Source organism: Cygnus olor, chromosome 12, assembly GCF_009769625.2.
Source record: "Cygnus olor isolate bCygOlo1 chromosome 12, bCygOlo1.pri.v2, whole genome shotgun sequence".
In the NCBI taxonomy this organism is placed as follows: domain Eukaryota; kingdom Metazoa; phylum Chordata; class Aves; order Anseriformes; family Anatidae; genus Cygnus; species Cygnus olor.
Window position 1 is genome coordinate 13,417,157 of NC_049180.1, and position 20,786 is coordinate 13,437,942.

The 20,786-nt window shown below is 56.6% G+C and overlaps 3 protein-coding genes across 3 annotated transcripts in view; 1 reads left to right on the top strand and 2 right to left on the bottom strand.

The window, feature by feature from the left end:
* Positions 1-3,869, bottom strand: part of CFDP1 (craniofacial development protein 1) — a 54,201-nt gene extending 50,332 nt beyond the window's left edge. Inside the window, exons 1-4 of the mRNA XM_040570939.1 lie at positions 3,756-3,869; positions 3,508-3,631; positions 2,713-2,923; positions 1,245-1,363 (exon numbers count right to left, since the gene is read on the bottom strand). Coding sequence (XP_040426873.1) covers positions 1,245-1,363; positions 2,713-2,923; positions 3,508-3,631; positions 3,756-3,816 — 515 coding nt within the window. The 5' untranslated portion in view covers positions 3,817-3,869. The remainder of the gene's footprint in view (positions 1-1,244; positions 1,364-2,712; positions 2,924-3,507; positions 3,632-3,755) is intronic.
* A 176-nt stretch (positions 3,870-4,045) lies between these two features.
* TMEM170A (transmembrane protein 170A) lies at positions 4,046-7,901 on the top strand. The gene is made up of 3 exons (XM_040571287.1): positions 4,046-4,197; positions 4,309-4,479; positions 4,930-7,901. Exons 1-3 carry the CDS (start codon positions 4,083-4,085, stop codon positions 5,058-5,060), a joined length of 417 nt encoding a protein of 138 aa, XP_040427221.1. The 5' UTR covers positions 4,046-4,082; the 3' UTR covers positions 5,061-7,901.
* A 381-nt stretch (positions 7,902-8,282) lies between these two features.
* Positions 8,283-16,347, bottom strand: SLC12A3 (solute carrier family 12 member 3). Its single transcript, XM_040571497.1, has 23 exons — positions 15,453-16,347; positions 15,204-15,335; positions 14,246-15,007; positions 13,986-14,096; positions 13,803-13,914; positions 13,565-13,695; positions 13,341-13,425; positions 13,057-13,211; positions 12,603-12,710; positions 12,390-12,513; positions 12,191-12,292; positions 11,952-12,107; positions 11,773-11,872; positions 11,537-11,648; positions 10,934-11,074; positions 10,714-10,820; positions 10,511-10,593; positions 9,885-9,986; positions 9,669-9,780; positions 9,491-9,577; positions 9,000-9,135; positions 8,685-8,752; positions 8,283-8,479 (listed from the first exon to the last, which is right to left on the bottom strand). Exons 1-23 carry the CDS (start codon positions 15,723-15,725, stop codon positions 8,338-8,340), a joined length of 3,441 nt encoding a protein of 1,146 aa, XP_040427431.1. The 5' UTR covers positions 15,726-16,347; the 3' UTR covers positions 8,283-8,337.
* Between the last annotated feature and the right edge of the window lie 4,439 nt (positions 16,348-20,786).

Genomic DNA, 20,786 nt, shown 5'->3' on the forward strand with positions numbered 1-20,786 from the left:
TCACGTGGCTCCAGAGCACCAGGAATGCAGTTCTGCCCCGCGCCACCTGGTGATATGTCATAGCCCAACAGGCTTTTGTGTGAGCCTGCTTCACCCATCCTCACCTAGGAGGGCATCACGTTTGAAACTCTTTTATTCCACGCCTCAGAAAGAGTGGGGACAAATAACAAGCTGGCTGTTGGCAGGACCGTCAATCAGGAAGCTAAATGTCTGCCTGTAATTCTGCTACAGATTTTTATACGTCCATGGGAAAAACTTCATCTCTCTTGTGCAAAAAGGGGGTGATAACTCTCGCAGAAGAGCTGCGGTGGTACAATTCTTTGCATTTCATCAGGGAACAAAGGGTATTCCTACAGTTCAGACTGCGCAGGGAAATGGGAAAGGCACTGCTATGACCCACAGCTCTCCTCAGATTTTTCAGGCAGCAGTGCTGACACGAAAAGCAAGAGCAATGGAAACCCCAGCTCCTGGCTTCCTCCTCCAGATCCGGGCAGCTCAGGTGTTACTGCTGGGAACTGCTGCCCTCTGCTGTCACACAAAACAGAGGCGAAATTCTCATCTGACAAAGCCAGATTTACAGCTGGTCAGATTTCAAAGGGCCCCGTGGTTTTGGTCTTGAACCTTTACACCTTAGTTGCCTGCCCCTTTTTGTAGCTCATCCCATGGGGCCTCCTGCAAGCCAAAGAGCCTAGAGGATGATTTCACCCAGCCCATCACCTTCGCTGCAGCTGTTTCAGAGAAGCTGTTAGCTATTAGTTCAGCAAAACACCTCTTACTATCTGCAGATCTTTGTACTGGATTGTGCACAACACCAGGGAAAGCGCCAGCAGATATCCTGCCCTCGGCACAGGGTTTGGACTAGACTGAAGGAATAAAAAGGGCTGAAGGAATAAAACGCACGACTGTCATGCCTGCGTGGCCACATTCAATTCTCTCCTTGTCTCAATCCTCAGTGGCAGTGCCACCATTTTATACACCGTCCACACAGGAGGTCTAAGCGAATTTAAAGGAATATTCTCAAGGTACAAAGCGTAGACCTCAGCCTTCATCTAAAGATACTCTGCAGACCTCAGGCAGAAAGATCCTGGCCTCATTTCCCTTGAGGTTCTTCTGTGCTCAGGATTAAAAGCATAAAGGAAAAAGGAGAGGATATACCACGCTTCATAGTGCATCCCCAGCCTGCCGGCAGCAGAACAACACCCGCTCTGCACAGGCACCAGCTCTGCACAGAGCTGCCAACTCACCTGACTTCCTCGCCAGCAAAGTCAAACACTTTGGTGATTGTCACTTTTCCCGAATCTTTTGGCTTCTCGGAGTCTTTTGGTTTCTTCTGAAGCTTCTTCACATTCTTCTCTTCTTCAGCCTGTGAAGCACACAAAGGAGAAAGCAGAGCAATGCACTCGTGCAGCCTAGCCAAGTTACCGTTCCAAGTGGCCGAGGACCCAAGACAGACCTCAGGCAGCACCACAGTTTAGTCTGGCTGGTCAAAGCACGTCACCCACAGACAAGAAAAAGGAAAAGAGTCCCTGCTGCTAGAAGGAAGTTCCCTGTCTTGTCCCCAGTCTCTCACTGGAGGTCAAGATTTTTAACAGACCCAAAATGAGAAGTGAAACTGTAATTAAATAGAGGAACTGACACGAATATATTGCTGCAGTTCAGAAAGCAAGCAAAATTCTGAAGAATTTCGTTTTCCCAAATCAAGTACAGCCAAACAGCAAAGTTGCCAGGGTGAATTAAATAGAAATACATTCACTTTTGCCCAGGAATATACGAGACCCATCAGCAGCAAAAGCAAGGCTGATCTTCACAGAGAACCCTGAAGATACCAGGCCATTTGTCAATAATGTTGAGAGGAAATCAGCTTTCTTAAGCTATTTGTCCACACTGCCTCTTTATTTACACAGTAACATCCAAAGCTTTTAACATTACACATGAAAATCCCCAGACCCTGCACATAATGAAAGCAAAAACTTCAGTTCTCGCTCAAAATCAACTACACACTGAGAAGATCTTCAGAAAACAAATCCAAATTAAGAAGTTCAAAGAAGAGCAGAGGAATTGCATCTCCATAAATTATTCCAGACTGCAGGGGAACTTTTAAAGACCACACACGCTCTAGTGATCCACACATAAAACTAGAACTGCTCGGAAGAGAACTTTTCCTCTCTCGTCTATCTACAACCACCTCAGCTGTTCAGCCAGTAACAACTGAGGTGGGGAGAAGCACGAGGCTTCAGATAAAAGGACTCTTCTGAAAGTTGCAAACTTACGCAGCTACACTTGTTCTCCAGCTTTCCAACAGTTAGAGGAAGAAGCGTCACACAACGAGAACTGTTCTCCCCACACATCACTTGTTCAAGAGTCAAGTTTTTAGTTATAAAAGACTCTTTTAGCTGACAGAGGGGCAACGGTGCCTCTCCTCTGTCTCCCTAGCTTTGGAGCAGCGGGACAGGCACAAGAAACCATTGGGGAGAGTTCTACGCACAAGGGTAACTCAGACCAAGCCTCACTGTGATGTTTCTGCTTCACAAGGGGACTCCACCGCCAGGAAAGGAAGCCACCAGGGCTCCCTGGGACACTCGAGGATGCAAAACAGACGGGGCAGGGACAAATCCGTGCCCTCCACAGCTCCAGCTGGAGCTGTCACCACCCAGAATCAGCACTTTCCAACTTGAGGCCCTTCTCACATCCCCTCAGTGAAGGTCCCGGTACCTTGTCAGCTTGCGTGGCCACCGCCACTTTGGGCTTCTGTCCCACGTCGCTAAGGAAGCTGGCCCAAAGCGCGTCCTCTTTCTTTTTCTCTTCTTCTTCTCTGTCTTCTTCCACCTGCTTTAAGTTATCCCCCTCCTCCTCTTCGTTTTCCTGAGCCTTTCCTTCCTCTTTCTCATCGGGCTCTAGCACGAGACCTCCTTTCTTCCTCTTCCTGGAAGCAGACACCCAAAAAACCACGCTGAGATCCTGCAGCACCACCCCAGAGCCCAAACTTAGGTGGGTGAAACAAGACAAACACTTCACATTCTGGCTACAGCACCCGCCTGGGAGGCTTCCCCAAACCTCGGAGGGGGGAAGCTGGTTAATTACAGGACTGCCCTGATCAGAAACCACAGTAATTAGGTGGAAAACGTGGCGAGAAGCCCTGAATGGAGCTTACAGGTGGGCATACGGTGTGGACATACAGGTGGATCGTGGATTCTGCAGCAACCTCCAGGCGAGGAGGCCTTAAACGTGCCCCTTATGCGTGTGGCTTTTGGCTTCCCAAATGGAAAAGAGCCAAGTTACTGTTGTTATTAACGGATCTAATTAGCCCCTGGTGAGGGTTCCAAGGCATCCCATCCTTTTAAATCCCAACCCCAAGCCACAAAACACACCGAAACGAGGCATTTCTCCTCACCGGGCATCCCGAGTGGCCCCCAGGCACGCTGCAAGCCCTCGCGGAGCGCCGGACAGCGCAAAAAACCCCGATTTTCGGTTAATTTACCCGGCACAGCCGCGTCCCCGGGTCCCTACCTGCCGGCGGGGCGGCGGGGGCTGCTCCTGCCGCGGGCTGCCCGCGGCCCGGCCCGGTCCCGGTCCCGCTGCTCCTCGTCCTCCTTCACCAGCTCGCTGCCGTCATCCTCGCTGTACTCCGCGCCTGCGGGCACAACCGGCAACGGACCCCCGGTAATTAAACCCCTCGGTAACTAAACCCGCCGGTAACGAAACTCCCGGTAATTGACCCCGCGGTAAGCGGCGGCCGCCCCGGTGGCGAGGCTCACCCGAGGGCACGTAGTCCTCGTCCTCGGCCGAGCTGTACGCCTCCTCCTCCGAGCCCGACATGGAGCCGCCGGTAACCACCGGGAGCCGCCGCCGCCGCCAGAGCGCCGCCCCCGCCGCCGCCGCCGCCCTCGAGCGCCCCCTGGCGGGGCGGACCCCGCCGCCCTCCCTCGGTCGGGGGCCCTGCCGCCGGCCCCTCCGCTTCCGGGTCTCCGCCCTCACCCGTTGCCGTGGCAGCGCGGAGCTGGTTGGCGGGCGGCGCCGCCTGTCAGCGAGCGGCGCTTTCCTATTGGCCGAGAGCGGAGAGGGAGGGAGGGGCTGATGAGGCGATGGAGGGCGGCGAGGCGGGCGGCGGGCTGCTGCAGCAGATCCTCAGCCTGCGCCTGGTGCCGCGCTCCGGGAACGGCACCGCCGCCTACTCCAACCCGCTGGCGGCCTTCTCAGGTACGGGCACGGCCGGGAACCGGGCTCGGCGCCGGGCCGGGCCTTCCCCGGGGGCCGCTGGAGGCCGCTGGGCCTGCGCCGAGCCCCCGTGACGGCCCCGTCCCCCCGCAGAGATGTGGTACGGCGTGTTCCTGTGGGCGCTCGTCTCCTCGCTCTCCTTCCACGCCCCCGCCGCCCTGCTCGCCCTCTTCACGCTGCGGCGCCACAAGTACGGCCGCTTCATGTCGCTGGGCCTCCTGCTGATGGGCATCGTGGGACCCATCACCGCCGGCATCCTCACCAGTACGGGACCTGCCCCAGCGCTGGGCGCCGCCGCCGTCCCCCCGCCCCCCGCGCGCCCGTCAGGCGCCTCACAGGGGGCCGCGTCCCCCGGCTCAGGCAAAAGCCGCCCAGGTTTGGTGTCTGTGCAAAAAATGGGCTACGTTTGTGGGCTGTCAGCATCCTGGCGTGGACTGAAAACGTGCCCCCAGACAGCTCAGCGCCTCACGGAGGCCTTGGCAGAGCTCTGCCAACACTTTTCTCCACGAATCTCTGTTGCCGCCCGCATTCGTTGCCTCGTGGCTAAGATTTATCACATATCCAGCACCCTGCCACGCTGCCCGCTGGGCTGCAGAGCTTCTCCTGCAGAACCCCCACTTTCTCCGGTCAGCCCCCTCCCTGCTCCTTCCCATGGCACCGCAGTGTGTTTTTCATATCACGCAGTAATCTTTCTGCTTTTTCCCCTCTCCGCAGGTGCTGCCATCGCAGGAGTTTACAGAGCTGCAGGGAAAAACATGATTCCCTTCGAAGCCCTCATTTTAGGAGTGGGTCAGACGTTCTGTGTGGTGGTGGTTTCGTTCCTACGGATTTTAGCCACTCTCTAGCTTTTCTTCGGATGCTAGCGCTTGAAAATGGAAGGGAACCCAAACATCTGCGCCGTGCCCGGGCTCTGTGAAGCAAATAACGAGGGAGCGCAACTCGAGGGGTGCCTCGGCGTGCGCTTCCTCCCCTGCTTGAGGTTGTGTGAAGGCTTTCTGCCTCCAGGCCGGTGGCAGAGCCTGACCTGGGGTTGCGTGCCACAAACGTGCGTTGGAGAACGTGCTTTCTGTAACTTCTGTTGCTCATGTACCCCCGTAACAGCAGGGTGAGGTCCCCCCTGGCACTGCTGAAGCTGTGCCGCCGATCCTGAGCAAACATCTGCAAGCAATGCCCAGCGTTGGCTGCTTCCCGGCCAAAATGCGCCACTAAACGGGTCCCCGGTCTGCTTTAGAAATTAAGATGAAAATTGTTAATTTTGTTACGTTTTCGTAACGCTAAGTGCCAAGTGAAACTTCATTTCCCTGGAGGAGGCTCGGCTACCTTCTGCAGGTAACAAATTGTGGCAGGAGCAGAGTGTAACTAAACAGCAGCCACGCCTGGTGCGGTGTCTTCAGCGCTCAGTTAATGCTTTGACCTCTTGCTGCTTTGTTTGCAGTGAACCCGAAGCTCTTTTAATGTGATTTTTTTTTTTTTAAATGAGAAATTTCTTTTATTGTTTTTCTTCTGGCCCCGTCTTTGCCAGATCATGCTCATGGTGAAGCTGGGGAGCAGCAAAAGGAAAAATCATTTTAAATAGCTGAGACTGAAAAGTTGTGGCTGAGAGTTGTGACCATGCCTCAGGGGCAAGGGAAACGGTGTGAAAAAGATTGTGATTTTAATGAGTTTTATTACCGTGAAGCTCTTCAGACACTGGACGTCCTGCACGGGATCTGCACCCCGCTGCCCACAGCAGCAATCCCAGGGCACGTGTGAGTGTGCACGGTAGTTTCTCGGGCTTTGGAGGAGAGCTGTGTTCCTGAACTCATTCTGATTTCACCTGCTGAACATGCTCACGTCGGGGTGGGAGAATTGGACATCTTCACTGGTGTGCAAACATAATTTTAGATGCCCCTCAACCCCTACCCGCCGAGGTACACTCTCTCCTAACGCATTGGTTTAGTTTTAAGTGACTTTTAATTAATTCTTAATCTGCCTGCTTGCCTGGAGGTGTGCGGTGCGGTCAGGGCTCTCAGGTGTGCTCTCTGCGGCTGGGTTTTGGGGCCTTGGGGAAGCTGGGGCTGAATCCTGAGGCTGTTGCTGTGTGGAGTAGCCAGCCCCAGGGCCCTGCTGTGGTCCCTGCGTGTTTCGTAGCCGCTGCCATCATCTGGGTTGCTGAAGGGAGGCACTGTCCGTGTCTGGCCTCCCAGGCCACGCTTCCCCCCCCGGGTTGTTTCTGAACTCTGGGTTTCCAGAGCAGCTCGCCCTCTGTGTCTGATCCCCTCCGTATGGCCACTTGTCTTCCACAAAGGTGATGAAACAACCCTGAACGGGATCGTGCGCATCATAAAATTCTCTTGCTGTGCATCACGAAATTCTCTCCTCAGGTTCTCTTGAGCAGTCCTTTGACAGTGGATGGAGAAAGTTGTTTTTCAGGAGCTTTAATGAGAATATGCTAAATTTTAGCCTGTATTAATCCAGGGAATAAAGCTGTGAATTTTAGGAGTTTAATGCAAACCCTTCTCCTTAGGCAGGCAGGGTCTGAGCCCTGGGTCTGATGCATGGGGCTCTGGTGGGGCCTCTCCCCTCTGCGCTTCCACCCCCCTGCCCCAAACAAAAAGCAGGAGTAATGAGTGAATCTGCTTGGATCGCCTTCCCCTTCCTGCTGATTTCAAATCGCTTCATGCACAGCTTGTACCTGGAGCACGTGGTTTAAGTCATGGACTGGGCCTGTCCTTTCCCAGACGGATTAAAAGTGCTGGGGCTGGACGGGGCGGGTCTGGCCGTACCGTCCTGGTGGTGCCCTGAGCACCTGCCCTGCTCCCCTCGTCCCGGAGAACAAACAGGGAAAAAAAAAATCACTCGGACAGACAGAAAACACCCTGCTCTCTGCCTGCTGACGTCTCCTAGGGTCTGTTTTGCATGTTTGCAGCTTGGGCACTGCCTGGCAGCTGCGTGGCTGTCCCGGCAGTGCCACTCTGTGCCCGGGTACCGTGAAATTTGCAGGGAATTCTTGTAAAGAAGAGGGGAAAGGTTGGCTGCTGCCTTCTCTTGGTGGGTTTTAGTGATGGGGGCGAGCTCTTTGAGTCCCTTTGGTAATCACGGGGCACACCAGGAACCGTGGCATCCCCAGCTGCCTGCCTGCCTCGCCTCCTGCAATAAAACCAGACCCAAACACAGCAGCGTAATTTTGAGCCGAAGCACCAGGGCAGGCTGTGAAAGCAGGTTCCTCCCGCTCATCACGTTGTTTCGGTGTTCCTTTCACCTTCCTCCAAGCAGAGGAATCCCTTGAGTCTTCAGCAGGTGGCTTTGCTCAGGCAGAAGGATTTGGGAAGGCTGGGATTTGGAAATGCTGAGGGCTGTTGCACGAGGCTGGGTAAGTACCCCACGACTGCTTGGGAGAAGAACAATTCCTGCTCTACTGCAGCGCGAACTTGCCAAAAGCTGTAAAGAGCTTGCAAAAAAATGGCAATGCCGAGGTGTCCTGAGAGCCCAGCAGGAAACCACGCCGAGAAACCTTCCGCCCCAAGAGGCACCGCTGCTCGAGCTGACTTCCACGTGCTGGTCTGCATAGGGACAGCCCGACTTTGCTCCTCGCAACCACAACTGTCACGAACAAATCTTTGTATGAGAGAAATCCATGCAAAGTTTTATTTTTCTACTGGCACTTCTAATCCTGGTGGTGACGATCAGTAAATGCTGTAACGATCGAGGTGAACGGAGTTGTGTGTTTGTTCTGCGGGAGGATGGGGTGGTGAGGAGGACAGTGTCGAGGTTTGGGTAGCCATGCTCGCTGCTGCCTCGTGCAGAGCAGATTTCTCCTGTCTGTGGCTGTCTGCCCCAGGGCTGGCAGGTACCTTGCTCTCTGCAGCCCCGTGGGGTGGTTCTCAGCTGGGGAACGTGGCTTTGACGGGGAACCAACACCTGCATTAGGGGGCGTGCATTATTTTATAGCTACGTGCAGCCTCTAAGGACCAAGATCGGCAAAACGAGCTTTTATAAGAGCACAGCAGCAGTGCACATTAAGGATTCCCAAAAGCGCCCCGCTGCTGTGAGCCCCATGCACTTGTTTCTCCCCCAAACCTCTTCCCAGTCGCCCAGCTCACAACTGGCCTGAAACGTTCACGGGGCGAGGCGCTGGGCGCTTCACTGGCAGTAGAAGGTCAGGACGTTTTCCTGGTTTCCCCTGGTCAGGACGACGGGGGGCCTCAGGTCCCGCGAGAGGCTCTCGAGCCAGGCCATGTAGAGGGAGCTGGGGCAGCCACCCTTCCTGCCCACGGGCAGCGTGCTGCGGGATGGGGCCGCCTCAGCGAGTGCACGGCCTCCTCCGGCACCAATTTGCAGCTTTTTTCCTAAAAATAAGTGCCTCCCCCCTCCGCTCCCTCCAGGACCAGACCTCTCGGTGCTCCCCCAGCTTTTCCCTCTGGGTGCACCCCGGTGTCCGGGCCCCAAGGGACTGCAAGGAAGGGGAGCAGGGGGGTTCCAGCACCTACATGGCGATGAGCGCCGCGTCCTGCGAGTGTTCCAGCAAGATCTCGTTCAGCCTCACTTGTCGGAGCGACTGCAGAGCAAACAGCGCGGGTTTAGGAAAATAACCTAATATTTAGGAAATAACCGTGCCGGGGGCACCACGGCCCCGTGGCGAGCCACCACATCATCCTCAAGCACCCCAGGAAGGACTGGCCACAAGAACTTTGCACCCTGCAAATTTGGGGAGTGGGAAGGTTTCCAGAACCACAGAGTTTGGACTCAAAAGTAGGAAACCCTTCGCAGACCGTCCCACCTCGCCCAGCCTGCACCGGCACTACCTTGGCTCTGTGCTTGTGGAGCTCCTCGTCGGATATCTTCCAGGGACAGCCGTGCCTCATCTCGCTCACCGTGGCCTCGTCCTTGAAGCCGTCGTTCAGCCTGAAGGGCACGACCAGGTCATCAAACCTCTTGATGCTGCAAGACGAGGACAAATTACGAATTCTTGAAAATATATATGGGAAACTTTTTAGATTCTTTGCATTTTTACCAAAGCTTTTTTCCCTGCGTGCACCACAGCCAGGAATTACTTATTATTACTTGTTATTACTTATATTATCTCTTATTTTTACTTATATTAATATGCAAAAATAGAGATTTTCCCAGCACAATGTGACTGTGAGCTGGGGCTCGGCCCCATCACAGCAGCATCCTCCTGCCCTGCATGCCCAACCCCATCTTGCTGCAAAGCATGGGGCCCCTCTGTGCTGAAATCGGGGGGGGGTCTGTGTGCAGCACGAGGAGTCGTGGGTAGCCAGGGGGATGCATTTACTGCTCTGGCCGGGGCTTCTGGTTGATGTCGGGGAGCACGTGGACCTCATGGAAGCCCAGGCGGAATTTGCTCAGCAGCGACACGATCCTACAGCAGAGAAAGGGGCAATTTCCAAAAATCAGGGACGTGCCCCAGCTGCTGAGCTGGAGCACCCGCACGCTACCAGTCTGGCACGTACGCCTTCCTCTCCTCGTCCATCCTGTTGATCTGCCCGCCGACAAACACCCGGATCTTGCATTTTCCCCACCGCTTCTTGCGCCCGAGGAGGTAGGGGATGAGCAGCGTCAGCCCTGTGGGACACAGCCGCGTTCACACCGGGGATGCTCACGGGGCGTTTTTAATGTGCTCCCATCCTCTTCTATTGCCTGGTCCCACAGCACGGGGCAGAGCTCACCTCCGTCGTCGAAGAGCCAGTAAATGTCGATGGTTTTCTTGCCCTGCTGGCTCTGGAAGATGGTGCTCGCCTGCTGCTCGGCCGCCAACTCCCCGGGATCCGCTGCGAACACACGCACGTGACGGCATCAGCAAGGCACTGCTCCGTTATGGGGGTGAGTAAACCATCTTCATGTCCTTTGTAAGCTCAAATCCTGCCCCCCGGGCGCAAACCCAGCTCCCCAAAATGAACCCTCAGGCTACAGGATGCTCTGGGCATTCCCAGTTGAGGACTGACCGGTGCCTGAGGTCCTGCCTTGAATGTGGGGTTAAATGGGGAGGGAGGAGAGGAGCATGGGCAGGGGTGCAACCCCTGGGAGTACCCAAATTCAGCGTCCTGCCCCACTTCACTGCATCAGACCCCATAACTGGGGCTGTCCCCATCAGTGCCATGTCCCCAAGCCCAGTGCAGCTTGTCACACCTGTCACCACTTCAGAGGTGACGTTAAATCAGGCCCATTCCCGGCTGTGTGGGGCGGTCACCAAGCAGCCCCAGGGACACGCGCACCCATCCCCAGCCTGGCGGTGACATCCCACTGTGGCCTCTGCGTGGGGACAAGTCCCGCGGCTCCATCTCTCAGCACTCACTGTGAGCTTGCACCACTCGGGAAACGTTCAGCACCTCCTTCATCCTCAGCAGGCACACGCCGTACTTGAAATCGAAGGCATCGCTGGAAGGAGAGAGAAGGCGGCTGGTGGTGGTGGCTGTCCCTATCGGACCGTCACCGGAGTGGGGACAGCTCGGTGTGACACCGCTACGGGTGGCGGGTCAGCAGCCCCAGGGCACGTACTGCAGGATGCCCACGTAATCCTCCACGCTCTGCGGCGCGGCCACCTGCCAGTCCCTCTTGTAGCCCAGCGCCAGGATGTTGGGTCTCATCTTCCCTAGGCCGGCAGCCTCGGAGGAAAAAAAAGCAATGGGGATAATTAATTCCTGCACCAGACACCCACCTCGCACGGCATGGCGTGTCCCACCAAGGTGGGGACAGTGAGGGTTGAGGGTGGCTCTACCTGCATGAGCATCTGGACGCCGCTTCGCAGGTCCTCAGCCAGCACGTTGGTGTAGAAAGCCTTGATCTTCCTCTTGAGGAGCCACCTGGTGTGGCCGTCCGACGTCAGCCTGGACTCGGGCATCTTCTGCTTGCGCGGGCCCTGGTGGGGAGCAGGGGAGGGGGCATGGCTGCCATGAACAACTGGCGGCCCCCGTTGTCCCCTGTGCTTTGGTTGCTGAGGAGCTCCAGCTCCTCTCTCCCCAAATTGTTGGCAAGACCCAGATTTAAGCACTGCATGCTTGGGAAGTTGCTATTGCACTGGGAAAAATGGTGAATTTTGGTTTTCACCCCGACTCCACTGGTTGCACAGTGGCAAATGCTGGTGCTGGTGACACTGTATGGAGAGCAGCCTGCCCAGGCACCTTCTGGGCACCAACATTTCCTCCTCAGGCAAGAGCAGAGGGGTCCCCTCCCCTGTCCTCTGACCAGCGTCCTCGTCCTGCAGGAGCAACACTGCTCCGGGCTGGGCAAGGGGAAGCTCTCAGGGACGCCCCAGCTCTTCGTCAATACTGCTTAATGAGCTGGGGAGCTCACACCCAGGGCACAGCCCGGCCCCACTCACAATCAGCACGTTGCCACAGATCATCAGGCTGAGGTTCTTGGTGAAGGTGCCCACAAAATCCACCAGTGCTGGGCGAAAGTTGGGGGGCCCGGTCAGGACCAGGCACTGGGGCCTGAGGTGGGGGAAAGGAGAGGACGCAGGGTGGCACCAGGCAGCAGGGTGGCACTGAGCCTTTCTGAGCATCACGGCCACCCCCGTTCCCCCTCCATCACGGCACCGAACCCAGACCCCCTTGCCTGTAGTTCTTGATGTGCTCATCCACCTCGCTGAGCCCCACCGAGTAGCTCAGGGCCATGTTGTAGGAGCTGGCTTGCATGGAGGAGCCCCAGTTCACGTCTGTGCAGGGGGGATGGGTCAGCAACAAGGACAAACACCCCCGGGGGGACACGGGGCTGTCCCCAGAGCCACCACGCACCCGGCTTCTTGTAGACGACATAGCCCAGGAGGAAGACGACGATGCCGAGGGCGATGAGGGCCGCCCACCAGGTCAGCAGGAACATGATGACCACCGAGATGGCGGCGCCGAAGAGCGCGGTCCACTTGCTGTAATACCGAAAGGAGGGTCGCCAGCCTGCACGCAAACACAGACAGCGGCTGCCGCTGGCTGCCCTCGCCCCGCAGCCAGGACTCGGCTGGGGCCGGGCTGGGGCCCACCTGGGGAGTTGGTGACAGAGGCATGGAAGCAGCTGAAGTTGATGAGGGCGTAGGAGCAGAGGAAGAAGTTGGAGATGATGGGGGCGATGGCATTGAGCTCGGCTGTAGGAGGAGGGCAGGACAGGGCAGGACAGTCGTCGGTGTGCCAGGGCCACCGGGTGGGACCGAGCCAGCTGGGCACAGGGCGGGGAGCACCCACCGATGAGGATGAAGCCGACGGCGATTACATAGGTGAGCATGTAGCCACGGATGGGCTCGTTGTTCTTCCCATAGCCCTTTCCAAAGAAGCCTATGAGAGGGTAGAGCTGGTCCTCGCAGAGGCACTGCGGGGAGAAAGGCGTGAGAGGCATTGGGCCGTCCCCTCCACATCTCTGCTGACAGGACGGGGACAGGGACAGGGACTGGCCCTCACCTGGAAGACCTTGGGGGCTGAGACGAGGCAGGCCAACGCTGAGGACAGGGTGGCGCCAAAGATCCCCGCCGTGATGAGGGGACCGAATCCCGACACCATGCTCATGCTCTGCCCAAGAACCCGGCGGTCAGGATTGACCCTGAAGGATTTCCAGCCCCCAGCCCCTTCCCTCAGTGCTGCCCCATTCTACATCAAAATTATGTAGGTGCTGACAACCAGTGCCTTCTGAATTCCTACCAAAATGAGCTCCCCAAGCACATCTCCATTGGACCTCATGAGCACACATCTCCCACCACCGTGGGTGCCGCCCTTCCTAGGGTGCTCGGGCACCCAGCGCGTGGGCTGCTGCTGCTCATTTACGGCCAAGGAAACCCACCCATCGCTTGCAGAGCGAAAGCAGCCAGTAGCAGAGCCCGATTCTGGCTGACTGAAGCTGAGGAGGCCCCAGGCACACCTGGTAGTGGTTGCTGAGCCCATAGGGGCAGCTCTGCCGCTGGGCACAGTCAGTGAAGTTCCAGCCGAAGCCGCAGGCCAGCCCCTCGCAGCCTGGCGAGCCCACCGGCACGCTGTCGTTCAGGCTGCCCGAGGCGTCCCGGACCACGCAGGCACCTGCAGGGCACAGCAAAGCTCGTGTCTTGCTCATCCACCAACCCCAAAAGATGCTGGGGCACCGCTGCTGGCTCCCACCACCCGCCTTCTCCTCCCCACTTCATGGGGATACCACCTGTCCACGCTCACCTATCGTAGCAGACAGCACCAGGTAGGACATCGTGGTCCAGAAGATGGCCATCAAGGTGCCCTTGGGGATGGCCACGGCAGGATCCTGTCCGAGGGAGGCACAGAGAGAAGCAAAGCAGCCTTCCGGGGATCCCCAGTGATGGTTTTGGCCCACCTGAATTTCTTGCCCATCCAGTTTCCTGTCCTGAGAACCACCAGCTCACATGGGGACGGTGAAAACCTACCTTCAGATCACCCGAAATGTTGGCCCCAGCCAAGATGCCGGTTGCCGATGGAAAGAAAATGGAAAACAAGCTGAAGAAGGAGCCCTCAGGTCCATGCCAGCTGGGCACCAAGTTCTGGGCAAAGATGTCAGCTGGGGAGGAAGCAGAGGAGAAGCATCTCCACCCAGCTCTGCACGGCTGGCTGCTCCCAACCCTTTCTCACAGCACTGGATGGTGCCCAGGTCCGTGGTGGACCCACCTCTGTAGCCGAAGAAGCCCTTGGCTTGCTTCTCCGCAGTGGCCGGGATCACTGTCCCCACCAGGTAGTTGGCGAAGGAGACCAGGATGACCAAGAAGAACAGGACCTGGGCCTGGAGGAGCAGAAAGAGGCAGCCGGCTCCCCTGGGCCGAAGGCTGGGCCGGCCGAGGGGGCGAGCGCTACCTTTGCCTCCCACTCCATGCCGGCCAGCGAGATGCCCAGCAGCACGGTGACGGTCACCACTCCGATGATGCGGATGTCGTTGGTGGGGTCCACCATGAGGGAGTCGTGCTCCTGGGAAGGGGGCACCGTCACCAGTCAGGAAGCAAACCTCCCCGTGGCAAACCACCACTGGTTTTAGCAGCTGAGGGGTGGTTATCAGCATTAACCCATGCATCGGTCAATAATTCGGGGCGCCAGGAGGCACAGAGCCATGTTCTCACCTGCAGCAGGTCCCGGACGGTTTCGGCAAAGCCCACCGTGTGCATGGCCACGGCCACCGTGTTGGCGAAGGCAAAAATGAGCCCGATGGAACCGCCCAGCTCTGGCCCGAGGCTTCTCGAGATGAGGAAGTAGGTGCCCCCTGCGGTGCAGAAAACCCGGTGGCGGGGCTGCCTCCCCCTGCTCCTCCCCAAACCACCAAGGAGGTAACAGGAACCAGCCATCGAGGGGCACTTGCTGCCGGCAAAGCCAGCCAAAATTCCTTTCTGCTCGGGGTTTCCCTGCGAGATGGTGACCACCAGCAGGATGCTGTGGTCTGCAACACTCGGCGTGGTGGTTTGGGAAGGGCTGGGAGGTTTTGGGGCAGTTGCATCAGCAGAGGCTGTGAGGAACCTGCTCCCTCGGAAGATTTGGGGTGTTCGGCGGGGTTGTGGGCCTGGGGACGCGGTACCTGACTTCACTTTGCCGTTGGTGGATATGGCGGAGATGGACAGGCCGGTGATGGTGGTCACTGTCACCGACATCAGGATGATGAGCCACGTCAGGGCTGTGCGGGAGAGGACCGATCGCACCCACCTGGCCAGGTGCCACCAGCAGTCCCATTCCCACCTGCACCCAAGTGTTTTGGGCCGCAGGGAGCCTGGTGCCATCGTCCCCCCACCCTGCCGGGGCTGTGGTGGGTACCCACCGATTCCTGCCTGGGCCGTGATCCAGGGAAGGCGCAGGTAGAGGATCACTCCCCAGATGTTCAGCATGCAGCGGATCTGGAGGGGACAGAGATGGGGACACGGGCTGTGAGTGCAGGTGGCACCTGGGGACAGCCAGGGCCACCCTGGCTCTGCTGGTCTTCAGATTAATGCCAGGGAGGGCAGGGGAACAATTTGGCGCATGGACAGTCACAAAAAAATTGATAGATCAGGAAAAAAAAACATGATGGGCGGAGGAACACGCCGCACTCACCATCACGCCCTTCACCCATCCGAAGCGGACGGGCTCCGGTGCGGGGGCCCTACCTGGCCCCTCGTCGGCACTGGGGAGGCCATCGCTGCGCTGGGGCTCAGGCACCGGCACACAGAGGTGGCCCGGGTCGGGCTGTGGGGACGAGGGGACTGCGGGTCACTGCAGAGCCAACCCAGCACGAGCACCGCCCGGCACCCAGGCAGAGCCCCGGTGGAGAGCACAGCCGGGAGACATCGGGATCGGCCTTACCTTGAGGATGGAGCGGAGGTCGGCCAGCGAGGGCCTCCCCCTCCTGGCCTCGCCCACGCCCTTGCTGTTGGCATAGTGCTCGTAGGCGGGCACCACGTCCACCGTGTTGTAGCCGAAGGTCCTGGTGCAGAGGGTGCTGCCCGAGAGGTGCGTGCCCTCGCAGCCCGCGGCCTCGCAGGGAGGCCAACCGGCCTCCTCCACGCCCAGCAGGGTGCTGATGGTGAAGCGGCCTCTGCAGCGGGCGGGGGGCTCTGGGCAGGGCAGCTCGGACATTTTTGGCTGCCGAGGTCCCGCTCGCGGTGCCAGGGTCGGGCTCGGGGGATTTATACCTGGCCAAACCAAGGCGAGCCACCCGGCACCCCCCCAGCACCACAGGGGACGCAATCAGCTCGAACCACCCCGAACTGGCCAGGGGGAAAAAAATAGCCGGAGGAGGTATCAAAAATGCCACAATCAGCATCACTGGCTTCCAGTGCCTGATCGGGGCCGTGATAACAGATCTGAGATTAAGTCCCAAGGACAGAGCGGCAGAGAAACATAGTGCTGAGCTCGCCTCCGGCCCCGACCCGGGAACATTCAGTTCCCACCTGGATTTGTTATGGAAAACAGCAGCAAGTCCCACACGCGTTACCCCTGCCCTAGGATACTGCCCCAGACTCTACAGACCCCATAAATCATCTCAGCTGCTGCTGGCAATACCAAGCTGTGCCGGATGTGTGAAACGAGGGGAAATGGGGGAATAAGAAACCGCAGGATGGGGGAGATGTCCCAGGGCTGGGGGGTAAAGATACCCACAGTCCCATAGCCCCATGACAAACCCCTCTGGACCCCAGGATGGGGGAACTGCTGAATGCCCATGATCCAAATCTCCCCCAAACCACATCCCTCGTTTAACCCTTCCCCACTTGACAAAAAACACGCAGCTGCTCGCCTTACGGTGGCCAGAGGCCAGGGGAGGGATGGGTGCCTTTTATATGGAGCTGGGTGTCACATGCGCACTAAAAGCCATTACAGATAAGATCGCTGAAGACAGCGAACAAGGCAGGCAATAAAATTTGAGGGCAAGGCTGCAGCCCATTGGAATTTCACCCCACTTACTTTGTGAGTTAATGGAAAATTCGGGTTGCCTGGCCCACTGCCTCAGGCTGCCTTTCACACTCACACACAAATTTTAACCTGCTTTTTGAGGACTTGCTCTTGCATTGCTTGTGCGTGGGCAGACATCACCCTCAATCACACACGGCCAGTGTAGAGCTGCTTCCCTGGGGAGCTGAGGACAGGCAGAGCCTGTATTTTGCACGATGGTCCAAAATACAACTGCACCCCTGGTGCCACTGCTGTCCCCAGCGGAGGTGGCAAGAGCCCTGCGCACCCAGCCTTCCTGGGGGACCTGGATCTCCAGGCGAGGAAGCCCAGCAGCCCACTCACCTGCAAGCACATGGGGATGAAGATAGAAGCCACCAGGACCCAGCCGCATTCCCTGTGGAACAGCCGGGTGTCTGCTGTTGCACAGCTTGCATCTCACTCATGTAATGCCCAAACTCTGTCCCTGGTCCCAGCCCAAATAGTGCCAGGAGGTGAGCAGCTCCCCGCAGGGAGCGGATCCTGCCTCGCAGGGCTCAAGAGACGCTGGGGAAAACTGCCCAGACTCAGCATATCTCCTATCTCCACTTAGGGGGAGAACAGAGGGCGGCAGTGAGATGCAGCAAGGAGAAAGCTTCAGGCTTTCAGCAGCTAAGGCAATACCTCCTGCAAGGTGGACATCAGCCTCTGCCCACAACAGAAACAGCAGTAGACTCGTGCCTAGAAGCAACATCTTTATTTCAGACCATCATTATTTCATCAGAAAACATTAACTGGCCCCAAATGGGACAAATCGCAGGGAACCTCTTAAATGGAAGGAGGTGAAGCACTGCAGAAAGATGCTCCAGGAGAGGCATGAGGATTCCGGACGGCAGGCGAAGAGCGAAGCAAGTGGTATGATGCAACCCTGGTGTAGTGAAATAGCCGGATAGTAGGATGCGCTTGTCGTCGGCCTGATTCACAACACCAGCTGCAGCAACAATACCGGGGCCGTTCCGCGCCGGCGGCAGCTTCTGGGGGCCGTGAGCAGAACGAGGAGAGCGTTGGGGCCGAGATGCTGGTCCATTATGGCTATTAAATGCCTCAAATGAACCTTCATCTAGTTAGGCAGGGAACGGTTCAATGCTCAATATGTGGCTTCTTTTAAAGTTTGCCAAGACACTGGATTCCTCCAGGTCTTTATTTAAGTTTTAATTGTCCCGTTTCTATCTCCGTTAAAAGGGAACCTACCGCCTGGACGACCCGGCCACGCGACCGGAGCGGGGATTTAGCACCGACCGCACCGCGCAGAGCAGGGATGATTTCCTCCACGCGGCAGGGAAGGAAGCCTGGAAAGAGAAAAGAGGTGGTTATTCAGGCAGCTGCTGGCAACCTCACCTGGTGGGCCAAAGGGATCGCTTCCCATCCTCCTCCAGACAGCAAATACCTGACCGGGACTAGACGAGCCAAGCACACACAATGATAATACTGCAGATGCCACTGTGAAAATACTTAGAAGAGAGAGCATTACTGGGGGAAAACACCAAAATAATGAGCTGAGAAGAGGACAGGACCCACCAATATCTGCCAGCTCCACGGCAGTTTGTAGGCAGGGACCTTCAAGGCACGTTTCAGCAGATTTTCTGCTTGTTGGCACATGGCAGCTAGCTGTCTTTATTAGCTCAATTTAGTTTTTACCAGCAGCCCACGATTAAGCTCTTGGCAGAGATTTAAATCCCCTCCTACTGGACAGGTAACATAAGCCAGACATTTACAATGAGCATTTCCAAATTTCCCTGCAATTCCCCCGTAAACCCAGAACACATCAACCAAGACCTTGCTTGACAAAGGGCTTCAAGCTTTAAAAACTTCAAAGCTTTAAGCACTGTTACGCTGATATCATGGCACTCACCGGTGTTTCGCTACGGACGAGCCATGAGAACCACAGACAACAAACCTGGATGCCCTGCAGGTCGCTGCTGCATCTGTGCAGGGACAGCACGCCCAGAGACACACACCTTTAACCCTTTCAGTCCTCTCTAGCAACACCAGTGTGAGCTGCATTAGATCCCAACCAGCCAGCCTCCCCCTAGGCTGCATTTCATCTTCTACCTGCAGAGTCCTTACTGCAGAGGATTAATCCTACAGCAGGAAAGGGCGCAGGCGAATTATCCTAAATTTAATCTGCAGCATGAATCTGTGCTTTTTTTTTTTTTTGTGTACAGAGCTCCGCTGACTTCAGAGACATTTTGTCAGTTTATAGCAAGAATAAATTCAGCTCTCAGATGAGAACCCATTTCTGCCACTAACTCTGCCAGGCAAATCACACCTGCTGACTGGCTCAGATGCTCATTTTGGCCTTTGCAGATTTGTCCAAGGAGCCCCAAGCCCTCTATATTCACAAGGAGCATTCCCAATGTCTCAGTTATTTACACAAAGGAAGCAAAACCACGTCTTCATTGTGATACCTGGAGCAATGGCTACAAATCAGGAATTGTGCAAAGGACAAGCAGCAGCTCCACAACCTTTATGCAGGCTCCTACGGAGAATCTGGAATTATCGGTTTTAAAAGGGCCATGGTAAAGCTCACACCAAGGCACTCTCTTGCCCTCCTAGTCAACAGCCAGCTCTGTAGGACATGGATGACACTAGCTTGGGAAAGGAAATCAGAAAATGCTGCTCCAAGTAATTGCACATGGAAAATCGGGGTCACTCTTGATAGCCTTACATTACATATGCAAGAATTCCTCCCTGTTATAAAGGGAGTGGTCGGTGACAATACCTTCAAGCAGGCTGCTCCAAACAACGTATGAATTTAATGACATCTCAAAAAAACCCTGCAGCAGATGAAGTTGAATATATAAAGTTGAGGCATGAAGGTACAGAGGGTTACCAACTCCACTCCCGCAGCAGAACGTCTGGGTCGGAAACCTGAGGGAGCACGACCAGGTTGTTCTTTCCAGAAGAGCATGAAGGCAGACGTCAGAAGGCATGTGGTGAAGAGAAAACAGTGGCATCTGGAAAACCACAGGGGTGCCTTATTCAGCATCTACCTCAGTGCAGCAAAGCCCATGAAGCCGTGCATAGGAGCCAAGCTTGCTGAGTCCAGGCTGGAGCCCGCCGCTCCTGGGACCACGGGAGGACTGCTGTGCTGCAATATCCACCACCTGCACACACCTAGGAAGTAATCACAGGGAATCAGTAGGAAGTAAATGAACCCCAACTATCCACGGCACCTTCTGTTACACCTCTAGCCTCTCACATCTTGTCTCAGACAGTGCTGGGCCTTACCTCCACGGGGCTGGTCGCAGGGCTTGGAAACCCTGCAGGGGATTTGCTTCCTCTGCCAGCAGGTCACAGAAAGCCCTTCCAAGCTTTTAGGACAACGTATGAAACAATTCAGCTTCTGCTCAGCTTATAAAGGACCAGCACAAGAGCTCAGCTGAGCAGGGGATGGCCGGAGAAAAACAAGGTCCCACAAACAGTAGCAATGAGAGCCAAGCCCCGCTGTCTGCACGGACAGGGCATTTCAAGGCAGGGCAGCCTCCCCCTTGCACATCAGGCTCTGGCAGCGCCGTCCCTCTCGCTCGGGTCAGAGGCTGCCCAAGGACAGGCACGGGCCCGCCGGTCACTGTGGAGAGGTACTTTGGTGCTGAGAGTAACCTAGGGACAGGGGCTGAGTGCCAGCAAGGAAAATTAGGAGCTGGCTTTATCCTGCAGGGCTGCACATGGGGCAACCAAGGCCAAGCAGGCTTCTCATCGAGCTTCAGGAGAGATGCCTTGCTCTGCCACCTACCTTCTGGGAATTCAGTCTCAAGAGCAGATGAATTTTGGAGCTGAGGTGCACTGAGAAGCATTCACACAAACGCCAGCAAAGTTATTCACCGGCAAAGCCCCCCACACTCACCTGCTGACACTGCGGGGCCCACCAGTACCTCCCAGCAACTCACCAAATCCCCCTCACTCGCAGGGTGATGTCCAGGCCTCTCATCCTCCCTTCCAGCAGGAGAAAGGACACGATGCAGGACACGCTCCTGAGCCTGTCTGACCAACAGGGCTTCCCACGTCACCATCCTTCAGCTGAAAGAGCCTTGAGCATGCCACGGGACCTCTCAGTGCCACATGCAATCCCTAGCTATGCTGCTGGGGTCCCCAATAGCCAGCTTGCTCATGCCATGAGACATGTTTTGGGGTGGTTTGGCAAGCCATTCCTGTTGAAAAGGTTGACTAGATTGACACTGCAACTTTTTTGGTAGAGAAATAATGAGGAAG